This window comes from Nothobranchius furzeri, chromosome 15, assembly GCF_043380555.1.
Source record: "Nothobranchius furzeri strain GRZ-AD chromosome 15, NfurGRZ-RIMD1, whole genome shotgun sequence".
Taxonomy (NCBI): Eukaryota; Metazoa; Chordata; class Actinopteri; order Cyprinodontiformes; family Nothobranchiidae; genus Nothobranchius; species Nothobranchius furzeri.
Genome location: NC_091755.1, coordinates 47792697 through 47812577, shown reverse-complemented (window position 1 = coordinate 47812577; position 19881 = coordinate 47792697). Strand labels below are relative to the sequence as shown.

The window sequence follows — 19881 nt, the reverse complement described above, 5'->3', positions numbered from 1 at the left end:
GCCTCCATGGGTGGAGTTAGGGGGGAGCGAAGGGGAGCCCAGCTCCCCCGAAAGGGTGACCAGCTCCCCTAGAAGCCCTCAAACATCCCGTTTGTACCCACATAGGGTTCTTTACATGGACTCTCAGCAGGACTCTGTCATAAGTAAGAACCTTTTATTTCCTTCACACAGAGAAACATCACAACGCTGAAACTGGGTTTCTTCTGCAGGAAAGCTGCTAAATTTGATGATGTTCCATCAAAATAAAGCAGAAAATGTTTATTGACGACGTTAAACATACAAAGTGGAAAAATTCCATTTAGTCATTCAAGAGCAGAAGGTGCAGCTCCTCCTTCCACTTCTGACCACACGACTGGCCGGAGATGAAGGCGTTGAGGTCAGTTCATGTAGATATCTGGAGGAAACCCCAACGGGGGTTTGAAGCTACTCCGATTTGCTGGAGTTAAAAATCTTGGCCAACAGCGAGACGTTTGATTGGCTCTTCTGCTCTATCAGGTGTGCCTTCTTCAGGTGCTGCCCAGTCTTGGAGGCTCTTTTCTTCTTCTGGATCTCCTCTTCTGTTTGACGCTGAGTGAAGTCCCAGCTCTTCTCGCTCACCTGAGAATAAACGTTTTACAATAAAAAGTGTCGCCAAAGGTGCCCGGATGAGAGTTGTGTTTACCTGTTCACCGTCCTTCCGCCGCTTCCTCCGCTTGTCCAGACGAACGCTCTTCTCCACGTTGTTCAGGTAAAAGTTTGTTTCCCTCTTAGCCTGAGAAACTTCAGCTCGGAGTCGCTGCTGCAGCACCGTCTGCTCGTAGGCCAGCCGCTCACTCAGGTGAGTCCACTGGAACCTGTGCAGGTACTTGACACAGACACACAGATGGGAGAGCCTGAGTGATCACCTGATGCATCACCAGGACCTTCCGCAGCTGGTGGGAGGAGTCAGGAAAACCAAGCTTCCCAACAGGAGCTACCGCCACAGCTGGAACGTCTGGAGAGCAGTTTCAGCCTTTCTACGCATTTCATCCGCTGTGAAATCCCATCAGGACTTCCCAGGAATAGTGAAGGAAAACAAGCAGGAGGAGACGTTACCTTCATGTTCCACAAGTCGGAGAAGAACCTCTGCCTTTTGTGGGTTCCCATAGGTGTGTTGTGGAGCGACAGAGCCACCCTCTTTGCCACTCGCTTGTCTCTGAACTCCACCCATCCTTCAGTGAAGTCCAACCTCCTCGAGCCAGACTTCTTCTTCTTCCTCCTCACCTGGTGGTCTGGAAGATCGACACATCCCACAAGTCAGAGGTCGGTTCCTCCTGACCCACTGGATCTAGTACCTGACTGCAGAACCTCGCTCTGTCACTGGAGAGACGTTAACTTTTCTGTTGTTTAACTCAGACCTGAGCTCCTTAGGAACCTTGGAGTTCTTCTGGACCGTGATCGGCCCCTTTCACCAGGACCACCTTCTTCCATCTGCGGGATGCTGCCGACACCATCCTGGCCCACGGCGGTCCCGATAAACTCAGCCATGCACTTATCACTTCCAGGCCGGATTATTGTAACTCTCTATGATTAGGATGTTCTAAAGCAGCACGTTTTTGTTGTTTCCCTGCTCCATCACCTGTTCAGCAGCTCTTCTGGCTCTGCAGAAGCCTTTTAATCACCTGCTGGTTAAAGCAGGAAACAACAAAAACATGCTGGATACTGACCCTGGTTCACCTCCATTAAGACGTCTCCAACACCACCAGTAAAGAACAAAAAGACAATAGCGCGACCCGCACGGCCAAAGACAAACGTGAGACTGAACGTGCTCACGCAGCAGAACCAGAACCATCGGGACGGCTCCATTTCCACCAAGGAAGCAGCTGAATTCTCCTGTGTGGGAATAGATCTAAAATATTCCCACACAGGAGACTTCAACCGCTTCCTTAGACCCAGAACTGAATTTAACTACTTCTGAATTATTCTGACTCATCCCTTTAGTTATGCTGCTGAGGGACGACTGGTCCCGTCTCTTTCCGGTCCTCTCAGAACCCGGTCAGTCCTGGTTTGACTGATTTTATTTCTTATTAATCGCATTTAGAGCCATCAGACATCCTGATGTTGTTTAGACGAGTAACTCTGCCAACGTTAACGATGACTGAAGCTCTAGAAACAAACCTTACGGAACCTTAATAGAACCCGGCTGTAGAACCGGGCCGTCGTACCTTCAGGCTGCAGGAAGATGCGTCCGATCTCTCCGTACGCCGACAACATGTTCCTCAGGTGTTTGGGTCGGAACCTCGGAGGAATGTGACCCAGGTAAATGATACCAGGAACACGCTTGTCCTTCTTTATTGCACCATCACAATTATCTTGTTCTTCGGATGCCTGCTCTTCATCTTCATCCTCATCCTCATCATCTCTTCTGTCTTTAGCGGTTTCGTTCTCTGCTGGGCTTTGAGCTGAAGTCCTCCTCTGCTCCTCCTCCTCTTCTTCCTTCTTCATTTCCTGGATCACTACAGACAAATGTGATTTGTTTATTTCAAATGAATGGTTTTAGGAACAGATGAGGAAAACATGAGAACCAGGGGAAAACAAAAGTGTGAATAACTGTAGGGTGGTACTGGCAAACAGCTACAATCACGTCCTTTTAACCAGGTGTGAGCAGAACCTATTCCGGGTGCTGTTCACTGATCTGGAGTCAGTGACAGGAGGACACCACGGTCCATCAGCCCCAAATTCACCTCAAAGCCTCAGAGAAAGCTGGTCCTTATACACGCTGAGTCTGGTTTATGAAGTTTCCTGCAGAACTTAATCTCAGAGAACAACAAAGATGGCTAAAGGGTAAACACACGCTGTTCACAACAGAAACACCAACTTCCACCCAGCTTCCGTCCCTGACGTTATTCTCCACCTGCTTCTGACCTTTCTATCGATTATTTATCCGTTTGGAATTCTGATCGGAGCCACAAACCTGATTAAATGGCCTTAGATCGATTCCTGAACAGCTTTGCCGAACTCACGCGCGACCGCCGTCGCTTCTAAATGACGTATTTTTAAAATGCCAAAACGTCGGTAAAATGACGAACTTCCTGTTCTTGGTTTTTATTTATTTATTTTCAGAAACACTGCAGAGCTTTACTCGCTGTTTCTAAACTCCAGCGCGGGTGTAGACGCCTGTTCTCGGTTAGCAGGAAGTTTGATCCCTCTGGTTTGGTTTTCTTTACACGAATCATTTAGAAGAGAAGGGGAGATCTGGTGCCCTCCAGTGGCGAGAAACCGGAACTACATATTAGCCTCTCATCTCAGTGAGGCTAAAAATAAATCCTGATTTTTGTTTGTTTTCTCTTGGGAGTATTATTTTTAAGGAGGAAAAAGGAAGAGTTGGAGAAGTAGAAGAGGGACATTTATAATGTAAATTGTTACAACACTTCATGTAAATTATTTCAAAATAAAAGGCTACAGGCTCATTCTATCAGTCGTTGTTTTATTTATTATTTAGCTAAAAAGAGACTAATAAACTTGTATATATGTAACAGCGTAAACACAATGGGTGTATGGGTTAAAAGGGCTAAACCTAGCTAGCTATAGCGCTAAAACAGAGTTTTCATTAGATTTTTTTGGAAATTACGAGGAGAATAAACGCCCTCCAGTGGCGGCAAGCTGGAACAACACTCTGGATCTGTTAAACCAGCGATGTTCTGACTGTTTCTCAGGTCAGGTCTTTCACAGGTCTGTGTTAAAACGTTTAGAAGAGAACATGTTAGCATCTCATTGAATTTGAAAATTCTAATCTTTGTTTTTGCCTTCTTGGGAAAATAAGGAAATAATTTATAAAGTTAGACGATTAACATCTGTTACCATGGTGGTCTAGACTAGAGCAAAGTCTCTGTTACCATGGTGATCGAGAGCAAAGTCTCTGTTACCATGGTGATCTAGAGCAAAGTCTTTCCATAGTGATCTAGAGCAAGGTTTCTGTAACCATGGCAATGTAATCATGTTCAGATAGATACTTATGTATTATATTGGAAATTTCACCTTTCTGATTCCTATCTGAAACCTGATCACACCAGCAGGATAGAAAGAAGTTCACTGGAATCACCAAGCAGTTCAAATGAAAGTGTGTAAAATGTAAGAGATGAATGTTTTTCTGGTTTTAGCTTGAGCACCGTTATGCTCACACCATGTCCACAGATAAACAGCAAACACTCTGAGAACTATGACAGATTAGTGATGTGTCGGTCGCGAACGAACCGGCTCTAAGAGCCGGCTCTTTGAAGTGAACGACGGGAGCCGGCTCGTCATTGGGAGCCGTCCCCTCCCCTCCCCCCCCCCCCCCTGCCTTGGTGAAAGCTACAGGCAATTGGTCAACATGTGTAACTGTGTGTCCAGACTGTCCACACACAGAGCAGTAGGGGCGGGGAAGAGGTAGGATCAGACTCAGACAGATACACAGCAGAGCACATGCCAGTGGAGGGAGACAGGAATGAGGAGGAGGAAAAAGGCGAGCGAGAGGGAGGAGAGTGCGACAAAGACGGTGAGAAAATGAGCGCCAGCAGTCGGAAAGTGGAGATTTGTTAAAGTGTTCAGTTATTAAATCCATAGAAATTATAAACATTTGATATATTTCTTTTTTTACATTAGTAAATTATTTTACATATAGTTTAGCATTATTTTGGTTATAAATGTACTCTACGCAACAGAAAATCTGAGGAGCCACTTGGGAGCCGAAAGAGCCGGCTCTTTTTGGTGAGCTGAGCCAAAAGAACCGGCTCTCTAAAAAGAGCCGGAATTCCCATCACTATGACAGTATGTACAGTCTATGTGACAGATCCTTTCACCCGAAACCAGGCAAACGCCAAGACTCTTATTTTGAAAGACCAAAGCGGAACTGGTGCGGGTCGAAAGGCATGCTGGGAGAGCAGTGATGATGAGGAGACCGATCTTCAGTTTAAAACTGAGCCCCAGTTTGAAAGTGAAACTTGTCCAAGCTGGTTTCCAGTTTACTTCAGACCTAGTGGACCTCAGCCCGCTGCAGCTCACCAGAGGTACCAGTTTAGTCTCCCGTAAACGGCACTGCGCCGAACTTCGGTTATAAAATCACAGATTAACGGAATTCCGCGCTGCAGCTGGAGTCACGTGACCCGGAACTATATTAAGTCTTCACACCGCTCTGAGCAGCAGTTCGGCGTTGATGATCTTCACAAATCTGCCACTCATGATTGTTTTACACCTGTCTATTAAACAGTTGTGGCATTACGCATGCGCACTGAGCCCACGCAGACCCTCTTCAGCTCTGCTGGGATCAGCTGTTAACTTTATTTACAATGATGTCATCTCAACACACTGTTCAAAAGTCAACAAGTCCTCGTCAGCACTACATCAGATTTCCAGCAGGAGCTGGAGGTCCACGTGATGAGCTCCTGGTCTCTGATGGGGTTGTTCTGTTGCAGATGCTGGTGTGTCCCAGCAGGAGGCTCGGGAGGTGCTGCAGGCTGTGAGGATACATGGAGACAGAGTCTCTCTGACTGGTCTGGAGCTCCTAAAAAAGGAGGAGGAACTGAGGAGCATCGTGACGTTCTGCTCACAGCTGGACGGAGCTCTCGATGGAGGACTTCCTGTTGGCAAGACTACTGAAATCTGTGGAGTTCCAGGAGTTGGAAAAACACAGCTGTGGTCAGACACACACAGACACACACACACGCTGTAGATGTGGATGACTTTGGTCTGTTGTTTTCTCTTCAGCCTCCAGCTGGCTGTGGACGTCCAGGTGCCTCTGTGTTTTGGCGGGGTCGAAGGTCAGGTGATCTTTTATGACACAGAGGGCAGCTTCCTACCTCAGAGAGTAGTTGACATAGCCACCGCCACCATCAGACACTGCTCTCTGCTGGCTGAGGATGAGGAGCAACGAGTTGCCATGACAACCTTCACTGTGGAGACCATTCTATCCAACATCTTCTTGGTACTGTATTAAAGGGAGACCTTTGAGTCTTAAAACCTGACCTTTAACCCTGAGCCATCACTATTCTAATGGCTCAGATAAAACTACTTCCTGTGGGATGCTTTACGTTCAGTCATCATTAACTCTAGTTAAGCTTCCTAATGTCATGGTAACGTGGCAACAGGTTACGATGGTTCTGATTGGCTGTCTGTCATGTCTGCCCCAGGTGCGTTGTCACGACTTTGTGGAGCTGATGGCTGAGCTCCACCTGCTGCCCGACTTCTTACGGGACTGGCCGAGGGTCCGCCTCCTTGTCATTGACAGTGTAGCGTTCCCATTCCTGCAGCTGTTTGATGATTTGTCACAGAGGACACGCCTCCTCCAAGGCCTCAGCCAACAGCTCATCAGCATTGCTACGAGTCACAACATGGCGGTGGTGGTGACCAACCACATGACCACCCGGCTGCGAGGCGACCAGTCACATCTGGTGCCAGCCCTTGGAGACCTCTGGGGCCACGCCCCCACAATTAGACTCCTCCTGCATTGGGACAGGACACAACGGCTGGCATCCATCCTTAAATCCCCATGTCACATGGCTGCCACCGTCCAGTACCAGATCACATGTGAGGGCTTCCGAGATGCCAACCAATCACAATAAAGGAAAAGACCTCTCACCACCCAACCAGGCTGAAGGTGTCGGCCTGGCTGTACCTGCATATTAATAACTGATGACTCATCATTAACCTGAACCAGGTGTACATACAGCTGGCTTCTCATTGGCTGAGCACGATTAAGTGTGTTTTGTCTAGCTTGGCCCCGCCTCCTGTCTGACGTCAGCTCACCTGTGCTTCCTGCTAATTCTGCTGCATCTCAAGTGACCTCCAGGTGAATCCAGGTGACATCTTGAGATAAATATCAGCGTTACGCTGTTTAAGTTTCTTTGTGTCACAAATGAGGCATTTAAAACGTTTTTTATTGACCACAAGTACGCAGGTGTGTGTTAAAGATGCTGAGTCATCACTAACAATAAATCTGCCATCATGCACGGGTCTGACTGGACTGTACCACCTTTTCCCAGACAGGAGAGAAGCTCAAGGTGTTTTCAAACGTCAGCAGGTAAATAGTTAACACCTGAGGTAGAAAACAGAGACCGTGAAGGTACACTAGGGCAAGAATTTGGTGAAATCACAATTCACGTGGAACGATATGTATGGAAGCCCATTCCCGCCACTCAGATTTAAAAAAATTATCTCATAATTAGCAAGTCGTAATTATGAGATAATTTATTTTTTATCTGAGTGGCGGGAATGGACTTCCGATAAATCACGAAACTGAAATCCAGATTTTTAGGAAATTAGGTCGAAAAGCGAAGGCAGTAAACGCTGCTGCCACCTAGTGGTCGGAGTCTGAATTACGCCACACGAAAGAAAAACCGTAAATGTTGGCATGTAAATTCTAAATAACAGATCAACACATCAAATATTTATTCTGTATCCTCGCATGAAATATCGCAACATTTCAGCGCATCGATATTTTCTCACATTCCTGCGTTACTCCGTGATCCACACAGAACCCAACCACGGTAGAACGTTGGACCCAAAGGTAGATGCCGAGGTAGGTCCGCAGGTGGGCGTGACGGTGAGGGTTCTCAGTCGTCCAGGTCATGGTGATCCTAGAGCAGCGAATGTCAAACGGTGGTCCGCGGGCCACACCTGGCCCACCAGACCCTTCCACTCAGACCCCCACTATTACTGAATCATAAATAAAGAAAATGCACGTTCTACATTTTTTTATACTAAATTTAAAAAACTGAAAAACCTTTAATCAGAAATGACGACAGCTCTTATTCAACATTTCTTTATTTAATCAGCAGTTCTTACAATCTTCGCTTTTGCGTTTTTTTTATACATAGTAGCGCATAATTTCGGTGTCTTGACCAAAGTCGCTGCAGGTAAACCATATTTCGCAGGTTGGTGGGCAAAGCCAACTAAATGAATTAAATTAAGGGAGGAAACAAGATAAATGTCTAAAATAAAGTTACATACAACGCTCCCTTGGTGAAAAATGAAAGATGAAGCCATTTTTGCCAAACGGTACGACATCTAAGCATTGGAGAGCAAAAGCGCGTCATAAACAGAAGAACTAATATGTCGCCCTCTAGTGGCTCGGGTTAGTAAAGGAAATCTGAACATAAACGCTGAACAAATGATAGAAATTTGAAAGGAGAATTAATTGAATGTAATTTAACAATAAATATTACATTTATTGTATTAAGCTACAGTAGTAACTGACATTTGTTTTAGAGGAGCATCTGGCCCTTAAACAAATGTAGCTGAAGGCTTCTGGTCCAGAAGTTTCAAATGAAGGAAACTGGACTTAAGATGTCCACGACTTCTGTTTTTTTTTCTCAGTCAGCAACATCACTACGCTTTATAAGCACTGTGTGTGTGTGTGTGTGGGGGGGGTGTGTGTGTGTGTGTGTGTGTGTGTGTGTGTGGGGGGGGGGGGCTCTGAACTGAGAGTTTGAGCTGCTCTGGGATAAACCTCCGGCTGCATTAACAAATGAATTTCTAAACCTCTGGTACCCAGACGCATGGGAGGTCGTTTCTCTTGGTTCTCCTCAGAATTTTCCAGCGAGTTTTCTGGATCCACGTTGGTGAGTTTCTGACTGAAGCAGGGAATACAAAATGAGAAATCTTGACTGATATTTTACCTTTGATTTCATTTGCTAAACAGTAAATCTCTTATTGTTGCGTTGGTTTCCTTTTGTGAGTCTACTTCGTACACCGACGTTTACCCACTGTGGGACAGTAAAGGTTTACTCATCAGATAACGATGGTTCCATCCTGCTGAAGATCCATGAACTATTTCATCTGTGATGGATTAAATAACATTCAAATCAATCTGATGTTATTTTCTTATGTGTTGGATTATCAACCCTCATTTATTAGATGTGAAAAGCACTGGTTTAAGTGTTATTTATTTACTAATTAGATATAATTTAATTAAAAGTTATTTAGACATTAGATATTAACTGTTTGGATTTAAACTAACACAGTTTGTTTGATTCTGATGGTATCTACTATCCGTCACTCATGCCCTCACAGAGGATTGACGAATAAATCGATTTCCAGTCACGGATAAAAACAGCATGTTCTTATTTTATGGTTGGCGTTGATCTTAGCGGCGGCGTTGCGTCCGTGTTTGGAGGTCTCTTCGGATAAAAGCCTCTCTCTAACAAAGGTAAAGCTAAATTCTTAGCCGCCACAGACGAATTTGACTTCACCTTCAAATGACTCCAGCAGCACCTTCTGAGTGACGACACAAACTGATCGTCAGGTTCCTCTGGGCCAGGAGGCCCCAGGCAGGTCTGGGAGGCCCCAGGTGGGTCCAGGAGACTCCAGGAGGCCCCAGACGGGCCCGGGAGGCCCCAGGTGGGTCCGGGAGACTCCAGGAGGCCTCAGGAAGATCCGGGAGGCCCCAGGTGGGTCCAGGAGACTCCAGGAGGCCTCAGGAAGATCCGGGAGGCCCCAGGTGGGTCCAGGAGACTCCAGGAGGCCCCAGACGGGCCCGGGAGGCCCCAGGTGGGTCCGGGAGGCCCCAGGTGGGTCCAGGAGACTCCAGGAGGCCTCAGGCATATCCGGCAGGCCCCAGGTGGGTCCAGGAGGCCCCAGGCGGTCCCAGGAGGCCTCAGGCAGATCCGGGAGGCCCCAGACGGGCCCGGGAGGCCCCAGGTGGGTCTGGGTCCTGGTCTAACTGCATCCAGCTGTGTTCTGCTGCGGCTGGACATCGAAACCACAGACAGGACAAAACAGCTTTTCTTCTCAGCTCGACGTTCTCCCAGACTTTACAAACAGATTTATGACTCAGCTGAACACAGAAACTGCTGATTGATCAATTGTATTGATTGTTGATTGATTCATTGACTGATCTCTTCTCAGGTGTCCCTCACGGAATAAAGGTTTAATGTGGAACCTCACTGCAGCATGACATCATCAGGCCCCGCCCTATCTGTCTGTATACTTCCAGCCTCTGGTTTGGGCCGCCATGTCTTTCTGTGGCCCCACTTCCTGTTGACCCTCTGGCTCTGGTTTGGTAACCAGGCGAGTGCCTCCCACCAGCACTTTCACCCCCACTCCATAAAGATTCCAGGTGACATCACCCTGGGGGGGCTGTTTCCCATCCACTCCCGTGGCCCCCATGGGGTAAACTGTGGTGAGCTGAAGAAGGAGAAGGGGATCCATCGCATGGAGGCCATGTTGTACGCGCTGGATCAGATTAACAGTGACCCTGAACTCTTGCCGAACATCACGCTGGGGGCCCGGATCCTGGACACCTGTTCCAGGGACACCTATGCCCTAGAACAGTCATTGACCTTTGTCCAGGCGCTGATCCAGAAGGACACATCGGACATTCGCTGTTCTAACGGCGAGCCGCCAATCATCCGCAAACCAGAGAGGGTCGTGGGCGTGATCGGAGCATCGGCCAGCTCCGTGTCGATTATGGTAGCGAACATCTTGCGGCTCTTTGAGGTAACTCCACTGTGCACTGGTTCTGGTGAGGGACAGGTCAGTGAGGTCGTCACGAGTAAACACATCCGCTCTAAAGTCAACGGCGAGCAGCCGAACGCAGCAAAACCTCGGTGATGGGGATGTCCTAATAGGGTCAAGTGGTTAACGAGGTCAGCTGCTAACGAGGGCTCCTTCCTGCTAATGTGATTGTGTTTCAGCTGATTGAGGGTCTGACACACTTTCCCCCGAGCTTTTACACAACACTAATCTGTCTGAGTGTTTCCACCTCAGCCAGCATGTTAGGCTGCTGTTGGTTCTGACGTGGAGGGGTTGGTTCACGAAGGACTGTGTTTGTCAGATTCCTCAGGTGAGCTATGCTTCCACAGCGCCAGAGCTCAGCGACAACAACCGCTATGACTTCTTCTCTCGGGTCGTTCCTCCCGACTCGTACCAGGCTCAGGCCATGCTGGACATCGTTAAAGCCCTGGGCTGGAACTACGTCTCCACGCTGGCATCTGAAGGAAACTACGGGGAGAGCGGAGTGGAGGCCTTCATACAGATCTCCAGAGAGGCCGGTATGCACCTGTCACCTGTCATGACACCTGTCTGCTGCCTTATTAAGTCTATCTGTTTTAGTACTACATCTATTACTGAATACTACTCTGAAGTACTTTGCACACATCCATCAACGTCGTGGATCACCTGTGCATGACTTTGTCAGGTGGGGTGTGTATTGCTCAGTCAGTGAAGATTCCCCGTGAGCCAACGGCTGGAGAATTTGATAAGATCATCAAACGTCTGATGGAGACCAGCAACGCCAGAGGAGTGATCATTTTTGCCAACGAGGATGACATCAAGTAAACGATGACATCACAACACCAGATCTCATCCCTGAACGTCCAGCTGCTTCGTCTGATTTAACGTCTGGTCGCTTGGCTGCCTTCTGATTGCTCTCATTTGGTTTTGGTAGGCGTGTTCTTGAGTCGGCGAGGCGCGCGAACCTGACCGGACACTTCCTGTTCGTCGGCTCGGACAGCTGGGGAGCAAAGAGTTCACCGATTGCAGATCTAGAAGATGTTGCCGAGGGAGCCGTCACCATACTGCCAAAGCGGGCTTCCATTGACGGTAGACCCACACAAACACCCTGGACCCCAGCGTTCACGCCGTTTCAGGCTTTAATGCCTCTGCTGTGTTGGACAGGCTTTGATCAGTACTTCGTGTCACGCTCTTTGGAAAACAACCGCAGGAACATCTGGTTCGCTGAGTTCTGGGAAGATGACTTCAGGTGCAAGCTGAATCGTCCTGAGATGAAACTGGACCCAGACAAGAAGAAGTGTACAGGTAGCCTCTCACCTGAGCGTGCTTAGCAACATCTCAAACGACCCTCTGGCATTTTGTTACTCTGCCTGCAGGCGACGAGCGGATTGGCAGAGATTCATCCTACGAGCAGGAGGGAAAGGTCCAGTTTGTTATCGATGCTGTCTACGCCGTCGCTCACTCGCTGCACAACATGCACCAGGACTTGTGTCCAAACAGCCACGGTGTCTGCAGCGGCATGGACCCCGTGGAGGGACGGCTGCTGCTGGACTACATCAGAGCAGTCAACTTTAACGGTAAAGAACGTATTCCTTGTCTCATTAACGTCCGTGAAGCGACCCCTCTGTCTGTTTCTCACAGGAAGTGCAGGGACAAGCGTGCTGTTCAATGAAAACGGGGACGCGCCGGGACGCTATGACATATTTCAATATCAGATGACCAATCACAGCCATCCTGGTTACCACGTGATTGGCCAGTGGACCAACAACTTAAGACTTAATGTAAGACACCAACAGTAGGAAAAGTAAAACAGCTGATTATGGTCCTCCTTCCTCTTTGGCCGTGTCCCTTCAGGTGTCACAACAACCAATCACCTGTCTCCATTTAGCTCTGCCGTCTGTGTCCTTTACCCTCTCACCAACTAACTTCATGTCCTTTTAGGTCTTCCTCTCAGCCTCCTGCCTGGTGACTCCAACCTCAGCGTCCTCCTGCCTATGTCGTCTTCATCTCTCCTCTGGACGTGTCCCAACCATCTCAGTCTGTCCTTTCTGACTTTATCTCCATAACATCGAACACGAGCGTGTTGGATCGATCCCATCCATCCTCATCACTCCCAGAGAGAGCCGGAACATCTTGAGCTCTGCAACCTCCAGTTCTGCCTTCTGACCTCCGGTTTCTCTGTCTGCAGCTAGACGAGATGCAGTGGTCCGGAGGAGACAAGTCGGTTCCGGAGTCTATCTGTAGCTTCCCGTGTCGTCCAGGTGAGAGGAAGAAGATGGTGAAAGGAGTTCCCTGTTGCTGGCACTGTGAGGTAAAGCTGTTTCTGACCGTGTCGTCACGCTGCTTTCATATAAAGTCCAGAACTGAAACAGTCTGTGGAAAAGTAAAGACACAAAACTTTAGTTCAGCTGGAGTCCATTTAAACTCAATAATATGCAATTAGAGTTCTGAAGACCAGTGTTGGGAGTTAATGTAATCCATGATTCAGTCCGGTCTGAAGGCCAGCGAGTACACGGCTTTTAAACGGGTTCAAAAGTACCAAGTCTCATCAATCAATCAGATTTATTTATAAAGCGCACACACACACACACACACACACACACACACACACACACACACACACACACACACACACACACACGTTCATCTCCAAGATCTTGGAAAAGGTTGTGGCTAAACAACTCACAGCTGCTCTTGATGAACAGAACATCTATGATATCTTCCAGTCAGGTTTTCGTAGAGCTCATTCTACTGAAACAGCTCTTCTTAGGGTCTCTAATGACCTTCTGACCCACAGTGATGCAGGGGACTGTTCTGTTCTGGTCCTGCTGGACCTGACTGCAGCCTTTGACACTGTTGACCATCACCTGCTACTGGAGAGACTCAGAGACTGGGTAGGCCTATCAGGATCTGCTCTGGAGTGGTTCTCCTCTTATCTCTCTGAGCGCTCCTTTTCTGTGGCCGTCTCCAAGTTTAGGTCCTCCACCACCTCTCTTACCCATGGTGTCCCACAAGGTTCTGTGCTGGGGCCTCTGCTCTTCCTCCTCTATCTTCTCCCTCTTCAGCACATCCTGAGCTCCTTCAAAGGAATCTCCTACCATCTTTATGCAGATGACATCCAACTGTACATCTCCTTTAAGCCCCATGAGATGTCTAAGCTGCAGCTGTTACACACCTGCTTAGACTCTATCAAAACCTGGATGGTGGGAGCTTTCTTCAGCTGAATGAAGATAAGACTGAGATCCTCATCTGTGCCCCAGACAAGCTGGTTCCCAAAGTCAGAGACTCTCTTGGTCAGCTTGCTTCTCACACCAAACCCTCTGTCAGGAATCTTGGTGTGACCTTTGACCCAGCTCTCACCCTGGATTCTCATGTCAGTTCTCTTGTTGGCTCTTCCTTCTTCCATCTCAGGAACGTTGCTAAGCTGAGTCCCATTCTGTCCCGCTCTGAACTTGAGACAGTTCTCCACTCCTTCATCTCCTCATGCTTAGACTACTGTAACTCTCTTTTCACGTGTCTGAGCAGAACCTCCCTGAACCGTCTACAGGTGGTTCAGAACGCCTGTGCTCGGCTTCTGACCAAGTCCTCCAAACACACCCACATCACCCCGCTTCTCCTCCAGCTTCACTGGCTGCCAGTCAACTCCAGGGTTCATTTCAAGATCCTGGTTCTGGTCTATAGGTCCTTACATGGACAAGCACCATCTTACATTGGTGATCTTCTCAGTCCCTACACCCCCAGCAGGTCCCTGAGGTCCAGTGATCAAAGCCTACTGGTTGTGCAGCACCAGGCTAAAGGTCAAAGGTGACAGATCATCTGCTGCTGTGGCCCCCAGACTCTGGACCTCTCTCCCCCTGAGCCTGAGATCAGTGGACTCAGTGGTCTCCTTTAAAAAGCAGCTGAAGACTCACTTGTTCAAGCTGGCTTTTGTATGACCTTCTTCACCTCTCTCTCTTTATTCTGCTCTCCCACCTATTCCACCTTCCTCAGGATCCACTGATTTCCCTCTTTCCTGTTCACTCTCTCTCTTTCTTAACTTTTTTAATCACAATTGTCTATTTTTGCTTATTTTAAATATATTTTTAAACATTTTCTAAATTCTTTCTTATATTTTTACAATTTTTGTTTTTGTGAAGCGCCTCGTGATTTTTATCTTGAGAGGCGTTATAGAAATTATATTTTCTTTCTCTTCACACACACGCACACGCACACACACACACACACACACACACACACACACACACACACACACACACACACACACACACACACACACACATACACACACACACACATCAGTAAAAAATTATTTTCGGCTGAGTCCAGATGAGCCAAGTAAGGTAAGGCAAGGAAACAAGCAAAGTCGGGGCAGAGGGCCCCTACAGAGAAAACACTGGATTGAAACGAGTAAAAATATGAAAATTAAAAGAGCTGTAATAAATAAAATCATATAGATGGTAAAATAATATTATTAAATAATGAAACTGTGCTAAAATATAATCATGTAAAACGAGAAATAAAACTATGATAAATAATTAGATAAAAGCTAACCTAAACAGGTGGGTCTTGAGCCTGGACTTAAAAACATGAACGTTCTCTGCTATGTTCTATAGTTTTGATGGAACAAGTCTCCTACCTGTCTGCAGCTCTGCGATGGCTATCAGTACCAGCTGGATGAGTTTACCTGTGAGGCCTGTCCATCAAACATGCGCCCCGCCCCCAATAGGACCGCCTGTCGTCCCACCCCCATCATCAAGCTGGAATGGAACTCTCCTTGGGCCGTAGTGCCCACCTCACTCGCCATGTTAGGCATCCTGACGACCAGCGCTGTGGTGGTAACCTTCATCCGCTTCAACGACACCCCCATTGTGAGGGCATCAGGGCGGGAGCTCAGCTATGTCCTCCTGACAGGTGAGTCCAGGTAAGTCAGATGTACTCAGCATAGGCAGGACGAAATCGCCTGACCAAAGATCTCGCCGCAGGTATTTTTCTGATCTACCTGATCACCTTCCTGATGATCGCTGAGCCAGGTGTGGCGGTGTGCGCGTTACGACGCCTTCTGCTGGGCCTCGGCATGGCCATCACTTATTCTGCCATGTTAACCAAAACCAATCGCATCTACCGCATCTTTGAGCAGGGTAAAAGGTCGGTGACCCCGCCCAAATTCATTAGCCCCTCTTCTCAACTTGCCATCACCTTCATCCTTATCTGTGTCCAGGTGAGAGCATCAACAGGCGACGTGCAGATTTTCACAGCAGGCTCTCCTCCCACGTTTAAGGTTTTTGTATCTTTGTCAGGTTCTTGGTGTGTTTGTGTGGTTTGCTGTGGTTCCTCCTCACACCATCATTGACTATGAGGAGCTCCGCCCCCCAAACCCAGACCTGGCGAGAGGCATTCTGAAGTGTGACATGTCTGACCTGTCAATCATCTGCTGCCTCAGCTACAGCATCGTTCTCATGGTAACGACCCAAAGTCACTGATCACCTGAAGCACCTTCAGGTGTCTGACTGGACACCTGTCAGTCGGAACTTCCTCAGTGAAAGAGCCGCAGTGAGAAACCCGGTCACGGTGTTGCTAAGAAACCGCCATTGTTGTTTCCACTGTTGCTAGGTAACATGCACGGTGTATGCAGTAAAGAGCCGTGGGGTCCCTGAGACATTCAATGAAGCAAAGCCCATCGGCTTCACCATGTACACGACCTGCATCGTGTGGCTCGCCTTTGTGCCCATCTTCTTTGGTACTGCTCAGTCCACTGAGAAGGTAAGAACCAACCAGAACCAGTAAGGTCCAGCAGAGCCGGGAAAACCCAGAGAATTACAAACTGTTTGTGTTGTTGAGCCTCAATCTGAAAGTTGCTGGTTCAATCCCGGCTCCCGCCAGAGAATGCTGCTGCTGCTGTGTCCTTGGCATGGACGTAGTTCTGGGGGGGGGGGGGGGATGCCCCCCTCCACCCCCACCTTCAGCTCAGCATTGCTGACATAAAACAGCCTTGAGGCTATAGTTTTATACATATTTTTTGTTTATTTACTGTAAAAAACTCGTGTTTTTTATGGACAGTCGGCGAATTGGAAAAGCTAATTGCTAGCTTGGGGAAACAGTTACCAGCCAATAAGCAGGTAGGGAGCGGCCCCTAGGGCACCTACCTGATCCACGAACCTGTTGAGTGCTGTTTCTGGACAGCAGAGGGCTGCAGGGTGCCGACGGTGGTAACGTTTCTACTTACACAATCACTGAAACCCACTTTTAAAGGAATTGTTTAAAGTGTTTAAGACTGCTTAGCGTCAGAGTCCTGAAACGGCTCATTCTGGCAGGAACTGAAAACATGAAAAGTAAAGCTGCTGAAATAGTTTTATGTGAAAATGTAACGCGTTTTTAATCATTTTTATTGTCCTAACACGTCTGTAACTGTACCTTTTATCAAACACCTTCAGCGAGCGTCTCTGTCTCTACAGATGTTCATCCAGACAGCCACTCTGACTGTGTCCATGTCTCTGAGTGCCTCTGTCTCACTTGGGATGCTCTACCTGCCCAAAGTCTATGTCATCGTTTTCCAACCAGAGCAGAATGTCCAGAAGAGAAAGAAGAGCTTCAAGGTTGGACAAAAACAATCCCGATGCTGTTTTTGTGTGATAACTGGAGTTTGTAGTGACGTCTTTTATTTTGGTGACTGTTTTGTTGCAGGCTGTTGTTCAGGCGGCCACGTTTTCTCAGAAGTCACTCCCAGAGACACGAAACGGGGAAACAAAGATTGAACCAGATAGAACTCAGTAACTCTACAAGACACAGGTTCCCACCCCCAACTGACAAAACACATCCAGCAGGACTTTAGACGACACTAACGTTGGACAGTTGGACCTTCATCCTACTGCTCGCCTCGTCATCATCTTCTTCAGTCTCATAGTCCGAGGAGTTGATTCAGAACCACCTGATTCTGACCCGTACATCAGCTTAATGATAAATGTGATGTAATGAATTGAACATGAAAAATACAGTTTAGCACTTGTGAGAAAAGCTTTGGATGTGGATTAAGAAGCTCTCCTCTCCCACCTAAATAACCCCATCACTCATTTTTTATTCCATCCATCTTCATCCGCTTATCCGGAGTCGGGTCGCGGGGGCAGTAGCCTAAGGCGAGAGGCCCAGACTTCCCTCTCCCCAGCCACTCGGGCCAGCTCCTCCAGGGGAATCCCAAGGCGTTCCCTGGCCAGGTGAGAGACATAGTCCCTCCACCGTGTCCTGGGTCTTCCCTTGGGTCTCCTCCTGGTTGGACGTGCCCGGAAAACCTCACCAGGGAGGCGTCCAGGAGGCATCCTGACCAGATGCCCGAGCCACCTCAATTGGCTCCTCTCGATGTGGAGGAGCAGCGGGTCTACTCAGAGCCCCTCCCGAATGACCGAGCTTCTCACCCTATCTCTAAGGGAGAGCCCAGCCGCTCTTCAGAGAAAACTCTTTTCGGCCGCTTGTATCCGTGATCTTGTTCTTTCGGTCACTACCCAAAGCTCATGACCATAGGTGAGGGTAGGAACGTAGATCGACCGGTAAATCGAGAGCTTCGCCTTCTGACTCAGCTCTCTCTTCACCACGACAGACCGGTACAACGCCCGCATCACTGCAGACGCAGCACCAATCCACCTATCGATCTCACGCTCCAGTTTTCCCTCACTTGTGAACAAGACCCCGAGATACTTAAACTCCTCCACTTGGGGCAGGACTTTTTTATTCCTTACTTAATATTAGCAGATAATAGAATCACGTCACAAAACTAAAACGTGTTTTTATTCTCTTTTTAGGCACCTGGGGACCAATTCCTGTGCAGACCTTGACAACTTCATCATAAAGATCACAATAGCACACACCGACATTCAAGTAAAATGTATAAATACAGATTTATTTGTGTTTAAAAACCAGGTGTTTTAGTGGACGTTTTCTCTAAAGTAGATATCAGATTTGATAGCGTTGTGGAGCTCAGTGAAGAATAAAAAGTACTCGTTGGTTGAACTGTTAAGGGGATCCTAGTCTAGAACTCCTAAAATTCAAACCAGTTCTTTAAAGCCTCTATTTAGAAAATTACACTTTGTTGGGGCTCACAATGGCCCAGGAGCCCTGATGAATGGCCGAACACAACCCAATAATAAAGACCTACAATGGAAAGACTGGTTTGCCCCGTCCACTTGGCCAGGACATGAATATTAAATGAGCTGTGTGCTGATAGGCCAACTTACCCCGATGGCTCTGACGCTGCCTGAAGCTATCTCTGGGTGTTTCTCAATGCCAAGGAACCTTGCCTTGATGTCTTGGCCCCGCCCCGGTTGCCTAGGAGATACGTCATCGGGAGCCGCCAAGACGTGTTCCAATGTTCATGTTCTACCGAGGTTCCGTTTGTTAGCCATTTAGCTAGCTGAGCGGGGATACATGGGAGATGTCTTGTAGCCTAGTCTTGGTCAAACATTACCCAGAATACACCGCGGTATTTTCAAAAGGACGGCGGATCAGAAGCCGGCGGCTACTTCGGGGGCAAATTTCAAGTTTAAAAGTAAGTCAGCTAATTTAAAATGTTTTTTTTTTTTTAGATCCAAAGAAGTTATCTATGGTTGGTTAGTTGTTTAGTAGTTGCAGCTTCGGTGGCTAGCGGGTAGTAACTCACTTATATTTTTGATTTAATAAACATATCTCGTTATATATTTATATTGAAACTAATACATATAAAATATGACCTCATCTCCCGTGTCACGTGACGTTACGTGACCGCCATGGAAGCCACGGTCACGTGATGCAAGTCTGTTCCATTTAACCGTTTTCTTTGACCAAGGAAGGACCGTGTCCTCGTAAGCAAGGCGCCTGGCCTCACAAGACATCGCCTCGCAAGGCCAGGCGCCTTGACATTGAGAAACATCCTCTGTGTCCAGTATCCAGATAACTTAATAGGGGAACTATCGGTCTATCTGGCATTTATTCATAGTCTGGATATTCCCAGAACTTCCTGGACATTGTGTGCTCTGACATTCTTCTTCTTTGTTGTTTTCCTCTTGTCCAACAAGGACGTTAGCTGTAGCTCAGGTTAGCGTTTGCAGTAGCTCTGCGGTTCAGCATTACTTCTACCAACATTTATAATGGCAGATTCGGAAGAGGGTTGGGGCATGCATAATTAAGGGTGATTTGGAAACCTAGAAGGTATTTTGGACCACCATGTGACATAACATCAGCTGGACAGTCCTGATGGACCTGCTGCCCGTATTCTCCATCGTGGCTTATGTTGTACTATGTTATTCATGAGGCAGAACTTCTGTCACCTCTGGGACAGACAATAAAGCAGTTTCATTTCCAGTCATTTAGTTCAAGTGATTTGTCTTTTTCCTGATTGTTTTATTCCCTTAATTTATCTCAACACATATTTTGTTCAGATTGGCAACAGAATTATGAAATATACACATCTGT

At 47.6% G+C, this 19881-nt stretch overlaps 3 protein-coding genes across 3 annotated transcripts; 2 read left to right on the top strand and 1 right to left on the bottom strand.

Annotated features, from left to right (window-relative positions):
- Positions 1-140: 140 nt before the first annotated feature.
- Positions 141-3546, bottom strand: abt1 (activator of basal transcription 1). The gene is made up of 5 exons (XM_015968770.3): positions 2933-3546; positions 2184-2474; positions 1075-1250; positions 662-844; positions 141-597 (listed from the first exon to the last, which is right to left on the bottom strand). Exons 2-5 carry the CDS (start codon positions 2461-2463, stop codon positions 424-426), a joined length of 813 nt encoding a protein of 270 aa, XP_015824256.1. The 5' UTR covers positions 2464-2474; positions 2933-3546; the 3' UTR covers positions 141-423.
- Positions 3547-4825: 1279 nt separating this feature from the next.
- rad51c (RAD51 paralog C) lies at positions 4826-6942 on the top strand. Its single transcript, XM_015968769.3, has 4 exons — positions 4826-5006; positions 5412-5634; positions 5704-5920; positions 6126-6942. Exons 1-4 carry the CDS (start codon positions 4886-4888, stop codon positions 6555-6557), a joined length of 993 nt encoding a protein of 330 aa, XP_015824255.1. The 5' UTR covers positions 4826-4885; the 3' UTR covers positions 6558-6942.
- A 139-nt stretch (positions 6943-7081) lies between these two features.
- grm6a (glutamate receptor, metabotropic 6a) lies at positions 7082-19774 on the top strand. The gene is made up of 14 exons (XM_015968771.3): positions 7082-10431; positions 10769-10985; positions 11132-11267; positions 11381-11535; positions 11611-11751; positions 11823-12023; positions 12088-12227; positions 12635-12757; positions 15093-15357; positions 15429-15664; positions 15744-15905; positions 16057-16206; positions 16899-17039; positions 17128-19774. The coding sequence occupies exons 1-14, from the start codon at positions 9886-9888 to the stop codon at positions 17215-17217; spliced, it is 2703 nt and encodes a 900-aa protein (XP_015824257.1). The 5' UTR covers positions 7082-9885; the 3' UTR covers positions 17218-19774.
- Positions 19775-19881: the final 107 nt, after the last annotated feature.

Coding starts and splice junctions, on each gene's coding strand:
- abt1 (XM_015968770.3), bottom strand. CDS start 2,463: ATGAAGAAGGAAGAAGAGGAGGAGGAGCAGAGGAGGACTTCAGCTCAA. Junction 845..1,074: donor CCGACTTGTGGAACATGAAG/GTAACGTCTCCT, acceptor GTCTGTGTCAAG/TACCTGCACAGGTTCCAGTG. Junction 598..661: donor GGCGGAAGGACGGTGAACAG/GTAAACACAACT, acceptor GTTTATTCTCAG/GTGAGCGAGAAGAGCTGGGA.
- rad51c (XM_015968769.3), top strand. CDS start 4,886: ATGATGAGGAGACCGATCTTCAGTTTAAAACTGAGCCCCAGTTTGAAA. Junction 5,007..5,411: donor CCCGCTGCAGCTCACCAGAG/GTACCAGTTTAG, acceptor GTTCTGTTGCAG/ATGCTGGTGTGTCCCAGCAG. Junction 5,635..5,703: donor GTTGGAAAAACACAGCTGTG/GTCAGACACACA, acceptor TTTTCTCTTCAG/CCTCCAGCTGGCTGTGGACG.
- grm6a (XM_015968771.3), top strand. CDS start 9,886: ATGACATCATCAGGCCCCGCCCTATCTGTCTGTATACTTCCAGCCTCT. Junction 12,758..15,092: donor CCTGTTGCTGGCACTGTGAG/GTAAAGCTGTTT, acceptor ACCTGTCTGCAG/CTCTGCGATGGCTATCAGTA. Junction 15,665..15,743: donor TCATCCTTATCTGTGTCCAG/GTGAGAGCATCA, acceptor TATCTTTGTCAG/GTTCTTGGTGTGTTTGTGTG.